Source organism: Eulemur rufifrons, chromosome 3 (genome assembly GCF_041146395.1).
Source record: "Eulemur rufifrons isolate Redbay chromosome 3, OSU_ERuf_1, whole genome shotgun sequence".
Lineage (NCBI taxonomy): Eukaryota > Metazoa > Chordata > Mammalia > Primates > Lemuridae > Eulemur > Eulemur rufifrons.
In genome coordinates this window covers 4,009,602-4,032,717 of record NC_090985.1, presented here as the reverse complement: position 1 = coordinate 4,032,717, position 23,116 = coordinate 4,009,602, and the positions used below count along the sequence as shown (strand labels likewise).

General features: G+C 43.4%; 1 protein-coding gene across 3 annotated transcripts in view; it reads left to right on the top strand.

Annotated features, from left to right (window-relative positions):
- LOC138381920 (high affinity cAMP-specific and IBMX-insensitive 3',5'-cyclic phosphodiesterase 8A) overlaps positions 1 to 23,116 on the top strand; it is a 129,256-nt gene that overhangs the window by 69,790 nt on the left and 36,350 nt on the right. For 2 of the 3 annotated variants that reach the window (XM_069466562.1, XM_069466563.1), the window contains exons 4-9: positions 5,468 to 5,524; positions 6,387 to 6,441; positions 10,135 to 10,223; positions 15,019 to 15,097; positions 16,672 to 16,809; positions 22,175 to 22,263. In XM_069466562.1, coding sequence (XP_069322663.1) covers positions 5,468 to 5,524; positions 6,387 to 6,441; positions 10,135 to 10,223; positions 15,019 to 15,097; positions 16,672 to 16,809; positions 22,175 to 22,263 — 507 coding nt within the window. The remainder of the gene's footprint in view (positions 1 to 5,467; positions 5,525 to 6,386; positions 6,442 to 10,134; positions 10,224 to 15,018; positions 15,098 to 16,671; positions 16,810 to 22,174; positions 22,264 to 23,116) is intronic. The other variant, XM_069466564.1, reaches the window with a different exon arrangement.

Below are 23,116 nucleotides of genomic sequence, written 5' to 3'. Positions count from 1 at the left end.
AGAGGCCATCTCGTGCAGTGCCTCCTCCCAACTTCTATCAAAGAATCCATGAAGGTAGCAAAAGAAACAAAAATTGACCACAGCATTAAAAAAAAAAAAAAAAAAAAAACAGCAAAAAAAAAAAAAAAAAAAACACCTAAAGATAAAATGATAGACATGTTGGAAGGTGAGAGAACAGAAAAGGATAGGGATCCCCACCGTATCTGTACTGTAGTACTTTGGGGACTAATGAAAGCCGGTTCCTAAACTGTCCGCCACATACCCTGAAGCTGAAATGCCAGTGGCCTTAAAGGAAGGCCGTGGGAAGAGGCTTGCTTCACTTTCTCCGTGTTCCACTAAGCTTGGGATGCTGGAGTTGCACTGCCCAGAGAAGCAGGAGGCCAAGCCCCTGCAAAGCAGCAACGCTGCTGTTAGCTGGCCAGAGGCCTGTGCCTCCGACCCCTGCTGCCCTGCCGCCCCTCGCTCTTTACCTTCTACATCCACTCAGAAACCCAAGGCAAGGAGCAGAGGAAGATGGACAGAGACGTGGTTTTTCCTACCATGTTGTACAAAGGAGACAGAGGCAAAAGGAACCTGAGAACAGTCTGTTACATACGGCAGTTTCAAAACAGCAGACTGCAGCAATCCTCAGGTTTAGTTTGAGAACCAGAGAGAGTAGGCCAGGAGCCGACTGTGCAACTGACCCATGCATGCCTGCTGGAAGCACTCTCCAAGCCTGAACTGCGCCTGGTGACCTGATCTGCAGCCCAGACCTAAGAGGAGGACAGCTGCTGACACCAATGGGCCAGCGAAGGGATACTAGGGAAATTCTCTGCCTTTGTTGGCAAACTCTGAGCCTTTATAGATAGCACTATGTTCAAGGGTGAGTGAACAGGATAAAGAATGGGCCTGTGAAAAGCTCCCACAGTGTAATGAAGGGGGGAAGAATCGCCCTAAAGGTTAAGAAAATTATTACTTTTTAAATTTTTTATTTAAATATTTTTGTCCTTTTTTTTTTTCCCCACCCCCTAATTTTTTTTTTTTTTTTTTTTTTTTTTTAAGAGATGGTCTCACTTTGTCACCCAGGCTGGCGTGCAGTGGTACGGTCACAGCACACTGCAGCCTCGAACTCCTAGGCTCAAGAGATCTTCCTGCCTCAGCCTCCCAAGTAGTTAGGACTACACCACCACACCCTCCTAATTTTTCTTATTTTTCTAGAAATGGGGTCTTGCTATGTTGCTCAGGCTGATCTTGAACTCTTGGCCTCAAGTCATCCTCCTGCCTCAGCCTCCCAAAGTGCTAGGATTACAGGTGTGAGCCACTGCACCTGGGAGAAAATTATTTTTTATAAGAAACTGAAGAACCTTGTAGAAGAGACGTGCTTTGTGTACTCAGAAGAGGTGAAGAAATATTTCTTTGTGCAGCAGGAGTAGCACTCTGTAATAAAAGGGAAGATTTCATAAAAGGAGATGGAGTAAATAAGAAAGCACTGCTTGTAAACCCAAAATGCATTAACAGAATTAAAATCATGGTGAATGCAGAAGCAAGATTGAACTCAGAGTGCCAGAAGCTTCCACACAATTTCTTGATTCACCTTGGTCTGCAGATCCTTTTTACCATTGTAAACTCTATTCTTTTCAATTTGAAACTCATTCCACATGGCGCAGAACAGTAGCAAATTACAGGTAATCGAGTGTGCTTTTGTGAAATTCAACCCATTAAAGAGCCTAGCTATGTTCTTACAGTAAGCCCCCATCATGTTGCCTTTTTTCTGGTGTAATGCCAAAACCATCATCAGAATTATTTGTAGTTGCCTAGTATCGTTTGAGACTGATGGTTGCCCGCAGTACCTATTTCTATTCTTTTCCTAGTAACAGGGTCTCTTATGTTTACCTGGGCATATGGCCTCCTAGAAAATATATTGCCTTCCCTAGCTTTTCTTGCAGATGGCCAGTGGAACTCTCATGTTCATCTTCTGGAAAGTGTCCTTGAAAGGGAGGGAGCTTGCCCTTCCTCCTGCTGTCTGGAATGTGGACATTACAACTAGTGCTCAATGTCTGTCTTGGACCACGAAGAAGAAACCATGTACAGACAGTAATAGAGAAACACAAGGAGGAAGGAGCCAGGTTTCTGATCTTGCAGAGTACCCTGGCAGCCCTGGGCTATCTCCCTCTGCACACCTTTCATGTGTGAGACAGATATTATCTAAGCCACTATTCTTGGTGTTTTCTGTCATGTGTAGCCAAATCGAATCCTAATGATACACCAGGTAGTGTGGTTTTTTGGTTTTTTGCTTTTTATGTTTTGTTTTCGGACAGAGTGTTGCTCTGTTGCCCAGTAGAGTGCTGTGGCATCAGCTTAGCTCACAGCAACCTTAAACTCCTGGGCTCAAGCGATCCTCCTGCCTCAGCCTCCCAAGTAGCTGGGACTACAGGCGTGTGCCAGTACGCCCAGCTAATTTTTTTTTTTTTTAGTTGCCCAGCCAAATTTCTTTCTATTTTTTAGTAGAGACAGGGTCTCACTCCTCTTGCTCAGGCTGGGCTCAAACTCCTGAGCTCAAGCAATCCTCCCACCTCAGCCTCCCAGAGTATTAGGATTACAGGTGTGAGCCACTGTGCCTGACCAAGGTAGTGTGATTTTAAGAGCTTCCCAGCATGCTTGCACTACTTGCAGAATCTCATGTTCCGTCTTTTTCTGACCTTGAAATCTGCCTTCCTAATGTCCAGGTGTACATTTTGACTATGCCAAGTCATTTCTTCCCTAGTTTTCATGAATTCTAAAGCTATGGTGTTATTTTTCAACCCAGGTTCCTGACGTTTCTATTTTCTAGCCAGTTCTTCCTTCTTTTGCGCCAGAAACAGTCCAGAGTACACCTCTGCCTTTCTATACAGTTTTAGAACTCCTTTGAAGGGCTTGTGTCCAGGTAAACAGGGTCTTCCCTTCCATGTCACCCTTAGCTCAATGTCTGTCATTCTTGTAACTGCAGGTCCAGGTAGACCATTCACAGCTCCTTACTGAGATCATCTGCACAGTTGCCTACTTGCCATTATGTCGCTCAGATCTCTATTTTTCTTCAGAGAGCTGGTTTGAGGTGACTGGCTACATATTTAAATTTGCCTTTTCTCCCTCTGAATCTCTGTGATAAGATGACAACATAAACACAAAACAGATACAATGTCCCTAGAAGTCACAGAAATACCATTTGTGAGTCACGTCTTTTATTCCCTATTTGAGGTTTGGGCTAAGATGAATATTAGTCATCAGATGTGATGAGTGTGCTGGCTGTGTCTGTGAGTGTTGGCCTTGCTGGTGACCCCTCTGGGCCTGAGCAGCCCCTCCTGTGGTTTCTTCAGGAAGCTGAGCCTGCCTGCTCTTCAGGGTGGACTGGAGATTGTCACCTAGCCAGCAAGCCCTGCCGGGGTGATCTGGAAGGACTCTTCCAGTAGAGCCATGCAGCACTCTAGGTTGGCTCCCTCTGGAGAGGATGGGCACATGGGAGCTGGAGGAGTATGGAGAGTATACACTGGGAAAAGCAGAAATGTTGAGGAAGGTGGAGAGATGAGCAGTGTCCATGAAGGAGACTGGTTGATCCCTAGAACTCTTCCCTACCCCAGGGCAACTTCCATTCCTGAGCAGCTTCTCTACCCTAGGCCTATTCTACATCTATTGTTGGACTCTAAGCCTTTCCCAACTTGAGTTCCACAAGAAAATTAGGCCCAAAGGCAGGGGTGGGCAAAGGAAAACACAGTCATGCCCGTTCATTTATGTATTATGTGTGGCTGCTGTTGTGCTACAATGGTAGAGTTGAGTAGTTGTGATAGAGTCCTGTGTTCTGCAAAACCTAAAACATTTACTCTCTGGTCCTCTACAGAAAAAGTTTGCAAAGACTGAGGCATCCATTGTGTATGGCAAATCTCTTTTATGCTGCTGGAACGGTTATATTATGTACCGTCTTTGGGAGAATTGAGAAATAGTCACACAAATTGTTTTTTGTGTTCTGTGATTCAGAAGTGGTTCTATTTCTTGAACTAACAGAGCTGAAGCAAATGTGGGCTGGTCTCTGTCCCATCCTGGACACATTCTCCGGGAGGCCAGCACACTTCTCACTTGACTGTGGGGCAGTCTGGGTGTGATTCTCTCCATTCCCCTCCTTCTGAGCTTCCTATCGAACATGAGCCTTTTTCCTCTGGGTTTGAGGCTGAGTTCCTTCCTCCTCCTATTGTTACTGAAAGTTCAGCACTTGTCCCTGAGGCCATATCAGAAGAATGAGAACATGTGGTTTGAGGAGAAGGAAAGAGAAGTTTATTAATTTGCTGGCAAATGAGGAGGATGGGAAATTCTCATCTTAAAGTACCATCATCCTATCTATAAGCTGAAATACAGAGCTTTTAAAAGGAGTTTTCAGCCTGTGGCTATTGCTATTTAATTGTAGCTGATGGTCCTGATCCAGCCCATCTCCTGTGAAGACAATCTTGTGATTTCTGCCCAGACAGGACCATTCAGCCATCTCTTGTGGTACCAAAAACAGGACACTCCCCTCCCCTTCTGACTACTGGCCTCGGGCAGGGATGTGGGTCTTAATTCCCAAGACGGTGCGGGGATCTTATAGAACATTTTACGCCTTTTCAGGCCATTCCCTCTGTTACACTGTGGCCTGGCTCCCTTTCTCTAGAGTCCTGCTTTCTTCTCCCAGTATAGGACGAGTTCACAGCTTCTGCATATGTCCAGTGGAACACGTTCTTTCCCTTCTCCTGCTCTTCTGTGTCACACTTATTTCTGCCCTCTCTGACCTTTCGCTGTATTTTCATTCCCTGTGGTCTGTAAAGCTGCTTCTCCAGAAGGGTTGAGTTCATTCTGCATGGGAGCCTCGCACTCCTTGGCAGCTTCAGTGGAGCAGCGTCTTGTGCTTTTCTTAACCAGTCCTCCATCCTTAACCTTGATATCAAGTGTTGATTCTCTTTTTGACTAATAACAAAATCTTGAATTTTCTAGTTATGGACTTTTTTTCTTGTTAATTTAGCTTCCACTTTACCTAGGAACTCTTCATTCTTTGTGTTGTTTAGAATACAGTGAAGAACCAGCCCCTGGGCTCCTTCATCCTCACCATAAGCACAGCCCTCACCTTGTGCTAATACTCGTAAACTTGAGTTTCCCTTTGGTCAGAAGAGACAACTCCTTTCACTTAAGCACAAAGCAGGGAAGATACTCCGTCTGAAACACCATGGTTAACAAAGACCAGCACAAGCAAATGCACATCACCTCAGCTATTGCATTTCTGCCCCATGGTTATTACAGTTATCACAGTCCACTCATTAGGACTGTGTCCCCAAAGAGAGAAAGATCAAGTAGCCAGGAAGATGAGTCCAGAGTGTAAAGGGATCTTTTGCTCTTCCTTCTACCCCTCTTCTAATTTTAATTGTTCTACCAAAATTGTTTAAGTATACTTATATTTTAAGAATTATATTTATTTTAAAGTTTTTTTTTTAAGGTCTATAAGATCATCAGAACTCTCAGAAAACACAGTTATTGTTGGTGTAGTACGCAGGTAAGCTTTAATTTTTCTTTTTTTTTTTTTTTTTTGATATTGAAATTCAGGTGTCAGTGGTAACGCTTGCTGTTAACAGATGGCCAAATAATAACCTGCATGCTATGACAAGTGTGGCCCTTTGTAGTTTGGACTTTTGTTCTTTATTCTTTCTTATTTTATTTCATTTCTCCAGTTCCTAAAGGGACTTTCTGCTCTCATACTAAGTTTTGTGATTTTGAACTGCCTTCCACTCTACAAATAGGCAATCCATGAGAGAACTCTTTCTGAAAGTATGAGGGTGTTCCAGGACTATCTTCCTAGGGCCTTCTAATTCCAAATACCTTGGAGGATTTGAATTACACATAAATGGGGGGAATCTTATATTTCATCCTTAAATTGGGGGTAAGGAAAGAAGAGAAATATATAAGAAAGAGGGCAGGTATTCAAATAAATGTTATCTAGCTAATGTATTTTTATAGATAGAAGAAATGTTTCTGTGTCCTTTGCACTTTTTTCTTGAGCTATATGGGGGAAGGGGATTTTTAAAAAAAATAAATAAACTGGAAGTAGAAGAAAATAGAGAATTTAACTTAGTTTAAATTAAAATTTTCACATTAAATAAATACATGGACACTCCTGGATTCTGTCTACTAATGTAATCTCTGTATGTCAAGTATTATAAATACATACTGCCAAAAAGCTAAATATGAAATTGAAACAGAAAGCAGTTTTCAACTGTATACTTTAAATTTTTATATTAATCTGATTTTACCTAAAAGTATTCATTATGTGACAAAGTATATTTAAATTAGTATATAGTAAAAGAGGTGAGATGTAATTGAAAAAACTATGTCTAACCTTTCCCTGTGTTCTTTTGAAGGGTGGATAGAGAAGAGTTGTCTGTAATGCCCTTTCTTGCTGCTGGATTCACAAGGGTACGCACGCACCCACTTCTTTGTTATAAAAGTGCAGTTCATTGCCCAGCAAAAGTTTTGAAGTGATTTGAAGAAAAATATTGTCCTGCTGTGTCACGGTTTAGTTTGACTTTATAACCTGCTAATCTAATCTATAACACTTCACTTTCCTAGTCTGTTAAAACTATGCCTGCTAAAGTCATCTAAACATAATAACATCTTTTATGGAATACTGATCAAAAATTGTACCATAGAATGTGTTGCTTTAATACTGACATATATACATGCAACTTTTTAAAAGCCAGTTCAAGGATTCTAGAAATAAGGCAACCCAAGTATAGCTCCCTTTCTCTCCATCTGCTGCTTCAATCTGTTGGTTTCTCCGAAGCAAAAGGCTGCTGGGGGATTTGGTCGGCTGGTTGCAAATGAGGCCTTGGGGATCATGGTGGGCAGAACTTAAGTAGGATTGACCCTTGGGCAGAGTTGCAGCCCAGGTTTATACCAGCAAGGTAGTCAGGAAACCTCAAGCTATGAATTTAGTTTAAAGTGGTCTGGATGGGTGGTTCTCTTAGGTACCTGGCAGAAGCAAATACAAATCCTCCCCAGAAGAAGAAAACTTCATCTCTGGCCTCAGAGGATCTCTGCAATAAATTGCTCAAGGGGAGCAGGGAGCCCTCAGTCAAAGGTAGCCAATCTACCATGCGACAAGGTGTGTCATAAGTAAGAACTAGCAGGGGAAGAAGGACAGTAGAAACAGACCCTCAGATATGACAGTTATCAGACATGAATTATAAACAAATATGCATATTATATGTAAAGAAATAAAAGATAAGACAAGCTAGAAAATAGGAAACTATAAAAAGTAACATAGCAAATTTTATGCAAAACAAAATTGAATTTTGAGAAATGAAAATAGCAGAAAAATTTAAAACCAAGACAGTAGGTCAGAGCATGTAGCACAGAAATACAATGACTAAATAAGTTAGAGAGGTTAAGAAATGTGAAAAATCGAGTACGAAGGTTTGGTATATATATACCTGGAGTTCCAGGGGAAGAAGAGAAAGGATGGGGCAGAGGAAATATTTGAAGAGTGAATGGCTGAGAATTTTGCAGAACTGATAAAAAACTAATCCACAGATTTCAAAAGTTCCAACAAATCCAAAGTAGAGTAATCAAAAAAAAAAATAGGACACATCATAGTGAAACTGAAAAACAAAAAGAAAAAAGCCAAAGAAAAAGAAGATCTTAAAATCAGCTAGAGAAACACCTTCAAGAGAATGACAACTAACAGCTTCTCAGCAGCAACTAGTGGAAGACCTGGCTTGTACACAGTGATGCCAAGGCTTGAGGCCTGCAAGCTACCACTGCAGCGAGATCCCTGGTGTTCGGAGGTGGTAGGCAGTGATCTATTTTGTGGGTTAGCCATGGTTCAGGATTGCAAAGTGAATGGAGGACCTGCTTGCCTCCTCAGTTGGACTTGGTAATCGAGCATTTGCTGACTAAAATACCTAGTATTGGAGTTTGGTATCTGTCACCACTGAGTGTGCATTAGAGTCCCTTGAAGAGCATTGCTAGAGAATCTGCTTTAGTTGGTCTGGGGAGGGGCCTGCACATTGGTATTATTTTTTCAAAGTGCAGGTCATTCTAATATGTAGCCAAGAGTTGAGAACCACTGGGTGTAGAAAGGGAGGGCTTAGGTCCTAGCAGTGGGTGTGAGATGCTTTGGAGAAAGTGAGGTGCAGTCAGCTCAGGAAGTCTGCAGGGTTTGTGGCCCCAGCCCCTGTCATGGGATGGAGTTGGGAAGAGACTAACTGCTATTTAAGCAGAGGGTATAGCAGCCCGCTTTCTGAGGATCCCTGGACCTGATTCTCCACTCTCCATGCCCTGTGAAGTGCTTGGGACAGAAACAAAAGTTGGAAAGGGACAGGAAAGATGAGATATGTAGACACACAGAGCAGTATTGAGACAGAGCAAAGCAGAGGTAAGGAGTGGTAGGGCAAACAGCAGGAGCAAGATGCTCTTTGCCCACATATATGCTTGGTCATGTATGCTAGGTTTTGTACCTTGATTCCCACCTTGGGGTAAAAAAGTTTGGTGGATATATAACATTGATACTCAATGAAAAATCTGGTTGCATACATGGGAGGCCATTTTTGGAATTGCATAAATACGTATCTTCCCACCAATTTCAAGGTCTCACCTGCAGAGCAGCTGGGGACCCGTTTGTGTCAAGGCCACATGTGTGCTGTAGTGGCATGGCGCTATGCTTAGAAATCTCTCTTTGTCCCTGCCCAGTCAGCAGTGGGTTCCCGTGTAGATGGGCAGCATTCTTGAGTGTTCCCGTGGAGTCCTGGCTGATTGAGACATGGGCAGCACGTTTAGCCCTCTCCACCCTTCTCAGTTGGTGGGAGCTGGCAGCATGTCACCTCTGTCAGACCTCTGGATGAGAAGGGGGCTGTGCTTTGGCCCACAGGCGTAGGGACCCTCATGACCCTGGCCAGCAGGTCTTGCCTTCCCTCCTGGGGGTGGCAATAGCTGTTCTTTACATTTGTGCAGCATTTTGTAGTTAGGGTGCTTTCTCCTGTCATCTCTCTTTATTCTCGCAGTGGGTAGGAACAGTTATTTTCCTTGTTTTTCAGGTGAAGAAGCGGGCTAAGGAAGGTTCAGTGCCCAAAGACCATACAGCTTTCAAGGCCTGAAGCTAGGGCGGGTTTCTTAGGTTGCTCGACACCCAGACAAGACCCTGATCAGTGCTCAAACAGGGGGCGTCTCTCTTCACCATTGCGGTAGAAGGAACTCCCCGAGGGGCCCTGTTTCCCTGTTTCCCATCTGGCTGGGACTTGTAGACAGTGACCTGCAGAGGCCCAGCCTCTTAGTCCGCAGCTTCCCCTCAGTCAGGTGGAGTGTTATCCGTTTATTGTGCGGGTAAAATCAAAGAGCCCTTTACAGAAGTAGGGGAGGGGTACTGGTCACAAATATGTTTGCATCTGGGTGGACCTAGGAGGTAGAACACAGTGACTGCTGAGATGTCTTCGTGGCATATGTAATTTGGTACTATAATGGGGCCATCTTCTCAGAACTATGTGATTTGCTGTGTCATGAGATGTTTCCATTATGTAAAGGTTATTACATGAAATACTTAATGTCCACAGCAATAAGAGACACTGGGCAAATCCATGGCTTCTGCCGGTACCTCTGCTGTGGAAGATAACCATCTGTTGGCTTTGCTGTGCCGCTGTTGGAGGTTAGTGTAGGAAAATGTTGCCCATGTCGGGGTTCCCTCTGTGCAAAACAGGTACAGATAGAAATGTGAGCATATATTTGCTTACCATGAGCTTGAATGACTTTAAAGAGGATAAAATATACTTCTTGAATATACTCTGAAAGTCTAATATAAATAGGAATATAGTTAATAAATTTCTTCCTCTACATATTCTAGCCTCTGCTTTATCAGTGACATGCAAACAACCAAATTGCTCTCAACTCAAGGTACTGAAAGAAAAGCATTCTTAAACCTTATTTTTCTAAAAACTAATTTGGTGCCCATAAATGTTCTCTCTCACCTCTTGTTCATCATTAATGGTAACAAATTATTTTTTTAGATTTCATTTACCAAATTGAGAAGTTTGTTTAGAAGAGTTATTTTTCTTGGCATATACAATTATTTAAAAAGCACCTTTGTTTAATCCAAAAATTTCCCTTTTCTGTTTGTAGAGATATATTGAAAACCCCAGCGTCATGGCTTGCTACAATGAACTGCTCCAGCTGGAGTTTGGAGAGGTGCGGTCACAACTGAAACTCAGGTAATTCTGCCACTTCCGGAAAGCCCTCCAGGCCAGTGAGTGTGGCAAGTGAGCACCTTGGCTGTGGGCGTTACTTTTTGGCCATAACTGCCCTCCTACTAAAATGGAATTGTAGGGGACCCAGTAGCAACTCTCCTGACACTGACTTTCTAGAGTCTGCCTGGATGACTAACAACGGGTCACATTAGTGATTGGAGACTCACATTTAAAGATGGATCCCCAAAATAATACTAAGTAAAAAAATCAGAATGGGAAACTGTATATACTGGATTACCTGTTTTGTTTTCTAAGGAAGAAAAACTACCTTTAATGTACACACACATTCAACCTGTTAACATTGGTTATCTCTGGTAGGTGACATTTTTTCTTCTCTACGATAAGCATTTTGGCATTTGCTCTTGATAAACAGGTTTTTTTTTTTTTTTCTTTCACACATTGACTTCCACACTAGAGAAAAAAGTTTTTCCTTGGGGCCACAGTGTTTTATTACAAAAATAGAATAAAAACTTCAAAAACAAAATGATCCTTTCTAATTTAATGAAAAATTTGTTATTTTTTATTGTTTTCTGTGCATGAGTTATATGCAACTTGAAAAGTAATTCACACGGCTCCCAAGGTAAAGAGACGTGTGAGTTATGTATGCTTCGCAAGGTGCTGGGCTCAAAGCTAGCGTGAATTAGATACAACTCACATGGCAGCTAATGTGTTAAGTGAAATGAGTGGATGTCTAGCACTTTGTAGAGCAAGAAAAGCAGAAACATTAGTAAAATTATATTAGGTTGACAGAAAGAAAAGTCAGCAGGTCCCTGTTATCCTGGGTTTCTTCCTTGTGTGTCCCACTGTTTAACATTTCCTTCACCAGGAGTCAGGAGGGAACTGGACCATTGCGTTTGCACACGTCCAGGGCAGTGAAGAGCAGATCAGAATGGGAGTGTCAAGGTCAGTAAGGACCAGTGCAGGGTTCCACATGTACGGAAGACAAGTACTTCATAGATGAAATGAACAAATAGCAGGGAGAGCATGAGTTAGCATGGAAATGCTGCTCAGCAGAGATGTCTGAAGGCAAGTGTGGTTACAAAAGAGTTCTTGTGTGTTGCCACGTTTTGTAAGGAAACTTGAGGTGGACAGTTGGTTGCCCTTGGGTCTGCTTTGTTCCTTACTCCTGGATCCCCCCAGCCTGGCTGCAGCATTCCGACAGTGAATTAGGCTACCACCTTGTTTCAGAGAGTAGAATTTTGGAAAAGGCAGTGATATTAGAGGTTATTTTATTTAATCAAGAATCAGAAACTGAGATCCAAGGAGGTTAACCAACTTACAGCCAAGATCTCATAAGCAGCAAATGGCAAAAATGGTTCTTTAAGTTGTGACCCACATTTTCAAAACTGCAGTCATTGTCTTTCCCCCATCTCTAAATCTAACTGTCACCTCAGCGCTTTTCTTCCTGCACACCTTAACTTAGTGGAACACCCCATCATCCACACGGTGGTCCTGGACCGACACCTCTGTGTCTCCTACACACATGCCTAAGTCTGGTCACTCACCGAGTTTTATTGGTCTTACTTGCTAAGTACCTTTGGAATCTACTTATTTTCACTGCTACTCTCTTAGTTTTAGATCACTGTTTACTTTTACCTGAATTATTGAGACCATCGGTTAGTCTCTCTGTATCTAGTCTTCACTTCTTCTCCATTCTCCGCACAGAAGTATTAATAACATATAATTCCTTTCCATGTTACTGTTGGGCCACTGCCTTCAAGATAAAATCCAAACTCCAGAATGTGGCCTACAAGCTCTCCGTGGCCGTCCACTGCTTACCTCTCAGTGGTCGTCATGCTTTGCTCCCCGTGGTCCTGCTGCAGCCACACGGAGACGCCACCCTACAGGGAGGTGTGAGAATATGAAGGGCAGGTGGATGTGGGGCTAAAGAATTGGGAGAAATAGGAAAAGGCTTGTTCTGCCAGATATTAAGCACTAAGTAGCTGTAACAAGCAACTAAGTGTTAATGTCAGGTCAGTAAACTGTAGTCTTGAATATATTTAGGAATTTTGTATATGATCAACATGGCATTTTAAGTCAACATGAGAAATGGACTTTTCAGTGAATGGAATTATGATAAGTGATTAACTAGTTGGAAAGAAAATCAAGTTATATCCCAATCTCACACCCTACCTCAAAATAAATACCAGTGCATTAAACACTTAAATGTAAAAAATTAGGACTACGTAAGTACTAAAAAGTATAAGAAGTAGACATATGTGATGGTTGATGAAGTCTCTTTAAACTGAGCATGGCGTAAAAGCCAGATTCCATAAAGGAAGAGAATCAGATTAGACAACATAAAAATGTTAAGCTTTTCTACAGTTTTGAAAAAAAACTTAAATAATGTTAAAAATTCAGACAAATGACAAACTGGGAAAAATATATTTATAACATATAGGACAGACAGTAAGTTAATATCATAAATACATAAAGAGATTTGATGAATTAATTTAAAAATGGGGACACCCCAGTAAAAGAAATTTTAAAAGACATGCTCAAGCAGTTCACAAGAGATATTAATGGCCAGTAAATGTGAAAAGACATTCAACCTCACTTAATAAATGCAAATGAAAATGGTTTAACATTTTTTTATTTACCAGATCTGCAAAAGTTAAAAAAGAATCATAAAACCTGGTAGGGCTTCTCACAGATCCATCTCCTCCAAGCTTGTTATATCAGAGGAAGGAACTTACTTCCCATTGTTTTTTGGGTTTTTTTGAGACAGGGTCTTGCTCTCTTACCCGGGCTAGGGTGCAGTGGCATTGTCATAGCTCACCGTAACTTCAAACTCCAGGGCCTAAGTGATCCTCCTGCCTCAGCCTCCCAAGTAGTGGGGACTACAGATGTGTGCTACCATGCCCAGCTAATTTTTTAATTTTTTGTAGCGACAAGGTCTTGCTATATTACTCAGGCTGGTCTCAAACTCTTGGGCTCAGGCAATACTCCCTTTTTAGCCTTCCAAAGTGCTAGGATTACAGGTGTGAGCCACCATGCTGGCCCAATTTTGTTTAAAATAAAACTTCACTGAGGTGTGTAGTTCACATGCCATCTCTTGATTTTAACATGCCAAAAAGGAGCTAGTTTTCTATTTTTATTGGCTAAGCTGTTTTGTTTTGTTTACTGAGATAATTTAGTAATACTAGGAATAATGTAAAAGCGTTGTTATTCTTATAGTATACTTAGTATTATCTCTGCACTTCATAGGTAATCAGGTTTTCTTTTCTCTTGCCTTCTGAGGCAAGAGAATCTCCTAATCATTCTTTGGGAGATTCTTATATAAGAAAAAAACCCAGAAGCAACCTAAATGTCTGATCATAGGGGATTTATTGAATAAGTTATATTATAATCTTACAATGGAATACTATCTAGTTTTTAAAAGTGATGATAAAGAACTGTAATTATTGATATGGAAAGATATTAGTGTACATTATTCAGTGAGAAAACAGATTTTAAAACTGTAGAGTGTGATCCTGTTTTTGTAAATACATGTTACATATGTGTTTATATGAGAAAATGCCTAGAACACCAGTTGATATGTCCAGGTGTTGGGATTTCACATGATTTCATCTCATTTATTTTTAATAGTTTTATTGAGATATATTCAGTGGCTTTTGGTATGTTCACAAAGTTGTGCATCAGTTACCACAATTTTAGAATATTTCCATTAACCCTAGCCTTAGGCAACCACTAACATACTTTCTATCTGTAGATTTTTCTAGTTTGGATATTTCACATAAATGGAACCATGTAATAAGTGATCCTTTGTGACTGGCTTCTTTCATTTGAGCATAGTGTTTTCAAGGGTCATCCATGTCATGGCATATATTGGGACTTTACGTCTTTTTGTCTGTGTAATACTCATTTGTATGGATATACCACATTTTATTTATCCATTCATTAGTTGATAGACATTTGAATTGTTTCTGCTTTTCGCCTATTCTGAATGATGCTGCTGTGAACATTTGTGTACATTTTTGTGTGGGCATATAGTTCCATTTCCGTTGGGTATATTACCTCCGAGTGGAATAGCTGGATCATACGATAACTCCACATTTAACCATCTGAGGAATTTCCAGACTGTTTTCCCAAAAAGGGGGCTGCTCTGTTTTACATTCCTACCAGCAGTATTTGAGGGTTCCTCACCAGCATGTGTTATTAACTGTCCTTTTTATTGTCCTAGTGGATGTGATATAGTGTCTCATTTATTTTTATCTGTATTTTTCTAATTTTTTTCAATAAACATTTGTTACTTATGTAATTAAAAAAATGTTTGCAGACACTAAGGGTATAGGAAAATGCTCACAGTAGAAGGCTAAGTGCAGAAAACAACAAACAAAGCTGGTCATTCCAAATGACCCTACTTTTGTGAAAATAATTTGTTTAATAGCTACAAATAATTGACTGCTAGGCTCTGTGTGGCATTCTGGACTCTTCTCTCATTAGTCCTCACAAGGACTCTTCAGTGGTGAGGGAGAGACTTCAGGGGGTGCAGTCACTTGCCCAGGGTCCCACAGTACTGAGGAGCTGACCCGCTGCCTCCCCACAGTGGAGGGAGATACACCAGTGTGCACGGTCATGATCCCAAGTGCTAGGGTTGCAGGGGTATTCATTTCCTCTTTCTGCTTTTTAATAGTTTCCCCCTTCCTTATACATCAGACAAAACATAGTTAAATAAGTTAATGTAATACCCCAAGATTGTATTAGATTTTGTAGTATTTATGTTAATCAGTCCTTTTTTTTCCCCCTACCCATAAAGGGCTTGTAACTCAATATTCACTGCATTAGAGAAAAGTCAAGAAGCAATTGAAATTACAAATGAAGACCACATTATACAGGTTTGTTATTTTAGAAATTTGTCTTTCTGGATTTCTGTTTTCCTTTTTAGGATTTTTTTTTTCTTTTTCAACTTCAAGAGACCAATTTTTCCTTAGAGGATTAGTAGAACAAAATCAATAAAAAATATAATTTGAAATAACATAGATAAGAAAAGATACTAATAGTTACTTAAGGTGCTGGAAAATGTCTGTAGAAACACCACATTTGCATTCATTGTTTCTCACTGGTTTGTGTGTTTGGCACAGAGAGACTTTTATTCAGCAGGATCACAGCTTGGTGGGGAGGGCGCACAACTATAGTCGGGGGAGTGCTCTGACCAGAAGGTCTGCAAGCTTTTCCCCTCTCTCACTGTTTTGGAAGATAGTTTGTTTCTAATAAATTTCTGCAAGTATAAACTAAAAGTTTCAAAAATAGCAGACCTAGTACTTGTTGAATAAATTACCCATTATTAGCAAATCAGGTTTATATAAGTGACTTACTTGTACTTTCAGATAACAACAAGAAGGGGAGTTGTGCGAGGGAAATAGTTGTGCCAGCCAGTTTGTCTGAGAATTAGCTCTACATTGATTTCACTTCTGGGCTCTCTAGTCCTTCACTTTAATCTAACTGTGACTTCCTGTTAAAGTGTGGATGGTGTTGACACTGAGAAGTTGCTGCCCTGAGAGGCCACGTGGGCCAGTGGTTGAGGGCACATGCTTTGGTGTTATCAACAGGTGGGCCTGTGCTCCGTTCTGCCTTGGCTGAGCAACTTTGGGCAAGTTACTCAATCCGACTGAATCTCATCTGTGCATGTGGGAATAACATTAATAAGAACAACAGTCTACCTTCCGTAAGGATGTTTTGAGGACTAAATGATGTGTGTAAAGTACCACTATAGTGTCTATCAAGGAAAACAGACCTTGATAAATAGTATCAATTATTTTGTCATCAGCATTAGCACATGCCCAGTTTTCCCGAACATTTCCTCCTCATCTTCTGGTCCTGTTTGAAACTTAACCAGCCTTACATTTGTAAACGCACTTCCTAGTTCATAGCCTGCTTTCCACACACATCAACATTCACTTGATGGTTTTTCTTTTATCTCCCCTCAGTATGCATTTGAACCATAGGAAAGAGGCAAGAGATATGTTTCATTCCCATTGTCCAGATGAGCAGACTGAGTCTCGGAGGGTTTAAGTGACTTGCAGAGGTCAGACAGTGTGTGTGGGGGGGGAGTTTTGCCTGAATGTTTCGCACTCCAGTCTGGGGCCCTATTGTGGCAGCCTCTGGCATATCCCTGTGCAGATTGCTTCCTCTGCGTTCGTTGAAGTGGAAATGGGCCTGCTCCCCTCCTCGCCCCTCAGGAGAACATGGCAGAAAGTCCAGCCAAGTATCATCCAAGCAGAAGCTTCTCCAGGTCCCAGAATTCTCTCAGGGGTTGTGCACTGTGGCTTTGGAACTGCCATGGTGAGGTCCAGGCTCCTGAGCTTTCTGGAGAGAAAACGTGAAGGGCCTAGGTCCAAAGACCCTTGATTGTCCTCTTTTCAAAATGACTGTTAATTCACTTGATGTTTTTTCTTTTGTCTCCCCACAGTATGCAAATCCTGCATTTGAAACAACAATGGGCTATCAGGCAGGTGAATTAATAGGGAAGGAGTTAGGAGAAATGCCTATAAATGAAAAGAAGGCTGACTTGCTGGATACTATAAATTCATGCATCAAGATAGGCAAGGTAAGTAAGAAGTCGGTGCCTTTTACCTTCACCTTACAGAGAAGGAAGACTTAATGTTCACTTAGCGCTGCAGGTGATCTCAGCCTCACTCTTTCCCAGCAGCCCGGGGTGATGTTATCCTTCTTATCCCCATTTTGCAGATGTGGAAATTAAGGGCAAGAAAGTGTATAATATGCTCAGCCAATAAGCTGTTGTCCCTTGGAAAGCTCCTCTGTTGTTGAGGTCTCTCTCCTGCTCCATGTAGAAGTCTCACCTCTCTGTTTTTAGTCTCAGCCTCTTTTCCAAGCTCTGGTTCAACATTCTGCTGTCACCTTGACTTAAATTGTCTGACAGTGATTTTCTCTCGACTCCCATTTAAGTGAAAACTTAAATTGACACGTAAAATGATTGTTTTTGTCTTTGTAACAAGTGAGTAAGTTGATCTTTCCAGTAATTGATCCAAGCAGCGGATGATGGCAGATGGTTTGGGGTAAAGGACTGCCAGGGAGGCAGCACGTTCTCAGACACAGCTGAGCCCAGCAGTTCTCCGAGCCTCCTTTGTTCATTGAACGTCTTTTAAACGCCAGGCACTGTGCTAGATTCCGACATAGAAAAAAGTGCAAAACAAAAATTCTTGCCTTAGCGCATATTTGAGAGTTGGAAACAGACGAAGAAATCACCGCGCGGTGATATGAGAAGGCCCCTCCTGGTGGTGCTGAGGCAGCAGGTGGACGAGAGTCCGGCTCAGTCTGAAGGGCTGTTTCTCTCTGTGCCACGGCCTCTGTCGGCACCTCACTGTTGTGGGGTTACGATAGGGTGAGAAGGAAGAGGCTACTGCTTTTCACGAGCATTCTTGATCCTTTCTGCTGTGCTTTTGCGTGGCTTTTTGTCGTTTTGGAAAACTGGGTAGAAACTGTTAACCCGTTTGTTTGAAATATTTGAAAAACGGGTGACCCCTTGTCCTGCTCAGTCTGTGGAGGCCCTGGTAGAAGTGATGCCCATTCCCTGTGGCGTTTGGCCTGGGACTGTCCCGTAGCACAAAATAAGCAGCCTGCCACAGGGCAGGGTGCTGTGCAGAGCTTGTACCCCACCTGTGTCGGGCCCCTTGAAGACACTGTGAGTGGACTTGTTTCCCTTTGTTTTGCCCGTGGCTCTGAGCCACGAGATTGCTTTGAAGTGAGAACGAGGGAAGAGTTGGCTATCTGAGGGGCCTGGTGATGCACGCCAGCGTAATGACAGAAGTAGGCACTGCTCAAGTCCTGTTTTGCCTTCAAGTTTTCCATCAAGGATGTTGTTTTTCTTACTAGAGGGAGTGAAAGGTCCCCCCAAAAGAGGGAAATGAAGGCTGATGTGGACGATGAGGCCCTCGGGTGCTCAGGTCACTGCACGGGTTAGATCGCGTGTTCCCTTCTGTGGTCGGGAAGGGCGTCCTCAGAAGGAGTCCACAGAGGAGCAGTCAGCTCAGACCACAGCAGCACGGGAGGGCTCCACTGTGGCCACCTGAGGCTGGCGCTGTGGCTCCTCACTGCCACCGGTCAGCCAGCGGCTTTGCTGTCAGGCTCAGCCGGGAATGGCCCCGGATGGCCCTTGTGCACCTGCTCCGGCAGCACCTACACTGAGGCACTGTGCGTCCCTGTCACTGAGGAGGGCAAGTGGAGGTAGGGAAGGGGTGTTCTATGGATTAGTCCCAGCCCTGGGATGCATCTGGGTCTGTGCAGGCAGCGCCTCGCCTCTGCTGGAGTTGCGCTGCTGGGCCCTCGCAGTGGAATAGGAGACCTTTTCTCTAAAATCTCTATTTGCTGTGAGCAAAGACTAGGAAAGATTTTCATATTATCGATGCCTCTACTGCTTTATTGGGAGCCTGGTTATTTGTTTGGGGTGGGGAAACAACCCGTTGTCTTTTGTCAGTAACTTGCTGGTTTGTTGGCAACACTACAGTAGGACAGGCTGCTTAGCTGGCCAGTTTTTTGAGGTGAAAGAATATATAGCCTTTCTAATTCAGTCTCCAGGGAGAAGGGCTCGTGGAGGAGTCAGCAGGCCTCATGGAACAGAGGTGCTGTGATCGGTAAGGAGAGTTCAGACATCCACTGGGGGCCCCAGTGGCAGCTGGAGCCCTAGGAAGTGGCCGGGGCTGGGGGACTGCAGGGTTGGAGTCTAGGTCCTGGGTGTCTCAGTTGGTTATTCCTGGGGGCAGAAGAGACATTCTGGTGACATTCAAGCAGAGAATGTTACACTTGCTACTCTCTGCAGACCCCTCTGCTCATTGTTCTCAGCCAGTGGCTCCTCTGTCAGGTGAAAGGAAAAGGTGTCAACACCCGATTGCCAGTGCCGCGCCGTACGTCCCTCCTGCCGCCGCACACGTCCCTGACTCTCCGCTCTCTTCTTCTTCCCCAGGAGTCCTCCGCCAGGGCTCTAGAACCATAGATACCCAAGCCTCACATTGTCTCTTCTCTTTTAGAGATCTTGATATTTTTCTCCCACAGAACTGCGTGGTCCTTCCCTGGCGTGTCACAGGTGCTGGCGAAATGTGGCTGCTCAGATGCCCGTTTGTGATGAGGACGCGCAGCTGCAAATGCCTTGAGCTCTTCAGACTCGCACCTTCTGCGGTCCCACGCTGCTGCTGCTTCCTCCCTGCCGGCCCCTCTCCTGCCTGCCTTCCTCTGATCCCCCCACAGTTACCAGGATCTGGCCTTTCCCGCTGTTGTCCCTTGGCTCCTCTGTTGTTGAGGTCTCTCTCCTGCTCTGTGTAGAAGCCACACCTCTCTTTTTAGTCTCAGCCTCTTTTCCAACATCTGGTTCAACATTCTGCTGTCACCTTGAAATTAAATTGTCTACCAGTGATTTTCTCTCATCTCCCATAAACATTCCAGTCTCTTTTCTAGCCCCTGCAATCTCTGCTCATGGGCCATCCTCACAGGTGTTTGCACTTAGATTCTTGGAATGGTTTGGATTCCTGCCCGCCCTTTGGTCTCCATCAAATCCATCATCAAGCTTTGGCAGCTGATACACCCCTGCTTTTGAGTGTCTCCTGCCTGGGCCTGGCCTTGTTCGGGGCCTTCTTCCCACACTCTGGAATCATGGTGGCTGAATTCAGTTAGGTCCCAGGAGCCTCCACCTCACTCAGTCCACGGTGCAGTCTTGTGTGATCAGTCTTGCTAAATCTTCATTTGGTTGTGTTGCTCCCTCACTGTAGAACTCAGGTTCCTTAGCCTGGCAAGCAGGATGCTATAGTTGACCTCAGCCTACTTTTCCCACAAAAGCCCCACGTGTTCCTGGATTGTTTACCATGTGCACGCCCTGCAGATAGGACAGCTGGAACCGATGATTTAATTCTCAAGACAATGGGCACCGAGAAGGACTGCAGTCATAGCCAGAGAAACCCAGCGCGGTGCACGGCTTGTGCTGGACAGAAGGGGGGTTCTGAGGGGAGCTCAGCGGGCTGGGAGAGAGGTCTGTGCAAATCCATGTGTGCCTGAAGCAGGCCATTTACTGAGTGTTTGCCGCCTGTCAGGGCTGTGCTGAGTTTATGTGCGCTACCCATCTTAATCTATGTGACAACATGCCGAGGGAGTACTCTTATTATCCTTAGGAACAAAATCTTATATTTATGATAAATAGATATTTTTTTATTTCCATTGGTGACTGGAAAACTTAGAGGTGACTCTGTTACCCAAGCCAACCTTGCTAAATTGTTCTGCTCCTATAGGTGGACTGTGGAGTTTGGCTAGAATGACCAGTTATACCTTGGCTTGGGATTGGTCAGAAAGGACTTGGTCTATTCAGAAAGGACTAGAGCAGAAAATCCTGAATATATTTTTTCAAGTGCTAACTGATTGGTAAATTGGTCACCTATATTTTTCTCTCTGTTTTTTATGTAACGGCTCTATTGAGACGTGATTGCCCTACTGTGCAACTCACCCATTTACAGTATACAATTTGGTGGGTTTTAGTGTATTCACAGAATTTTGCAAACATCATAATCAATTTCCCATATTTCTCTTGATAGTGAGCTTCAGAAGTAACCCTTAGACCTACCTGCTGAAGCCTTTTAAGGTGGACACAGTGTGAGTTGTGGATATGGAAGACGGCCTGCTCATTCCTGTCTAGGGATCCCTGTGCAGTCCTTGCTGGTCTTGGCCACAGGCCTCTTTCTCCAGGCTGAGCTCCCCTTGGTACTCTACTGAGTAAGGCCTGCGCCCCTCTTTTGCTCCCGTGTGAGCTAAGCACCGAGTGGGCTCGGTTGCTGTTTTTTGATGCAGTCCTCTTTTGGGACCCATTGTTTTCAGAATTATATCAGGAACCCTCAGTAATCATCCTTTGCTTCTATCAGCATCTCCTGGTTTCTTTTTGATCCACTTTCCTAGAGGAGTCTGAAGATGGGCTCTTACCGTTGGCATTTGCATGCAGGTTGCCATGCCCCAAGCACAGAGGGTTTCCTAACTGACCTTGAGCAAGGGTCTGGACAGGAGACTTCAGCTAAGCCAGCAAGGCTGCCATGGTGGTCCTTTTCCAGCCCGGTCAACTCCAGGTCCTGAGGGACTCTGGTATGTCAAGAAGGTTATGGAACACCCTAGGAATTCAGTGTCCTACAGTGGGTTTTAGGGATTTCCATAGCTTAAGGGGACCTCGGTGACTTCTTGGAGGAATTCAGAACCTTTTAGAATGGTAACAAAACCCAGTTCTATCCCTGGCTCTCCTAGACGAGCCAACAGCCACCCTGTTCTCTTGCTGCGGTGCTGTCCTGCTCAGGCCTGCTCACCCAGACTATAGTTCCTGTCTGAAAGAATCAGGAGAGCACAACTAACGTGATTGCAGTTCTGGATTTTGAGATCTCATCTATTGTTTTACCTGAGCTGGGTCCTGGCCATTACCTCATCATCCCACCCTACTTGCAGAGGGACTGAAACCCTCACACATCCCACTGGGGCCTCCAGCTGTTCAGACCGAGGAGCTGGTAGCAACCTGCCACGGTAATGGCCATGAAATGGCCCTTCCCAGCCCCAGTCCTGAGATTCTTTCCTCCCGAACACGGGGCAAAGGCCAAGCTCCCACCTGCGCTGCAGCACGTGGGAGTTTGACAGGAGGAAGCTGTGCATTGAGAGAGAGCTCTTGATTCACGGGCTTAGGACCCCTCTTGCCAACAGGTAGCCACTGAAAACATACGGCCACATAGACTGTGCTGACGTGACTTTTGTCAGCAACCCAGAAGATGGACTTTGGAGACTGAGAAAGAATTGTCTGATTACCTGAAATTGGGTTTGAGGTTAGGATATGTTTTACCCTAATTGCTTTAGCAATGGTACATGAATGGGAACTGAAGTGGAAAATGTTCTTGGGTTTGTGTTTTGAAATACAAAGTATAATGATGCTTGTATTCCATTTATAGGAGTGGCAGGGAGTTTACTACGCCAAAAAGAAAAACGGAGATAATGTACAACAAAATGTGAAGATAATACCTGTCCTTGGACAGGGAGGGTAAGTGGAAAAAAACAAGTATGTCAGTCAGCACACCAGTGTGCGGTTGTTGAAAAATTTGCTCTGAATATTTAAGTAAGTTAAAAACTGTTTGCAAGAGTTTAAAAGTAAGGTTTGTAACGAGGTCAGGTGTCTTTACAGAATGGCCTTCCAGGGTGGCATTTCCTTGGTGATTTCCTCATGGCTACAGTCTGACCCCTCCACCTGCAGCCCAGAGCCACCACAGTGGGGACAATCTAGTTTAAGCTGCATTGAGGTTCAGCTCACAGGAGGCTGAAGTATGTATATTTAAGTCAGAATGTCAGTTTGTTAAGTTGTGTTACAAGAATGCTGACTGGAAGCCCGGCACAGTGTCTCACACCTGTAATTCCACTTTGGGAAGCCAAGGGAGGATTTCTTGAGACCAGGTGTTCCAGACCAGTCTGGGCAATGTAGCAAGACCCTGCCTCCCCAAAAAGTAAAAAGATATTAGTTGGGCCCAGGTGGCTCATGCCTATAGTCTCAGCTACTCAGGAGGCTGAGGCAAGAGGATTGCTTGAGCCCAGGAACTTGAAAAAAATAAATAAATAAAGCTGACTCGTAGACTCCTTATATTTATATTTAAAAGATTTCTCTCTAATTTGATACGCTGTGTGTTATTTCTGCAAAAGGCTCATCAAATTAGATAAAATTTTTTAAAATACTAACAGTTATGGAAATTCTTATATAAAACAGATGTAACTATAGTTTGGAAAGCAGCATGATCAGGAACTTAAAAATTTCAGTTTGTCTCAGAACCTATATTAAATAATATGGAAAGTGAAAAGTTATGAATATAAACTGTAGAACACCCAACAGTAAAATACGCGAGCAT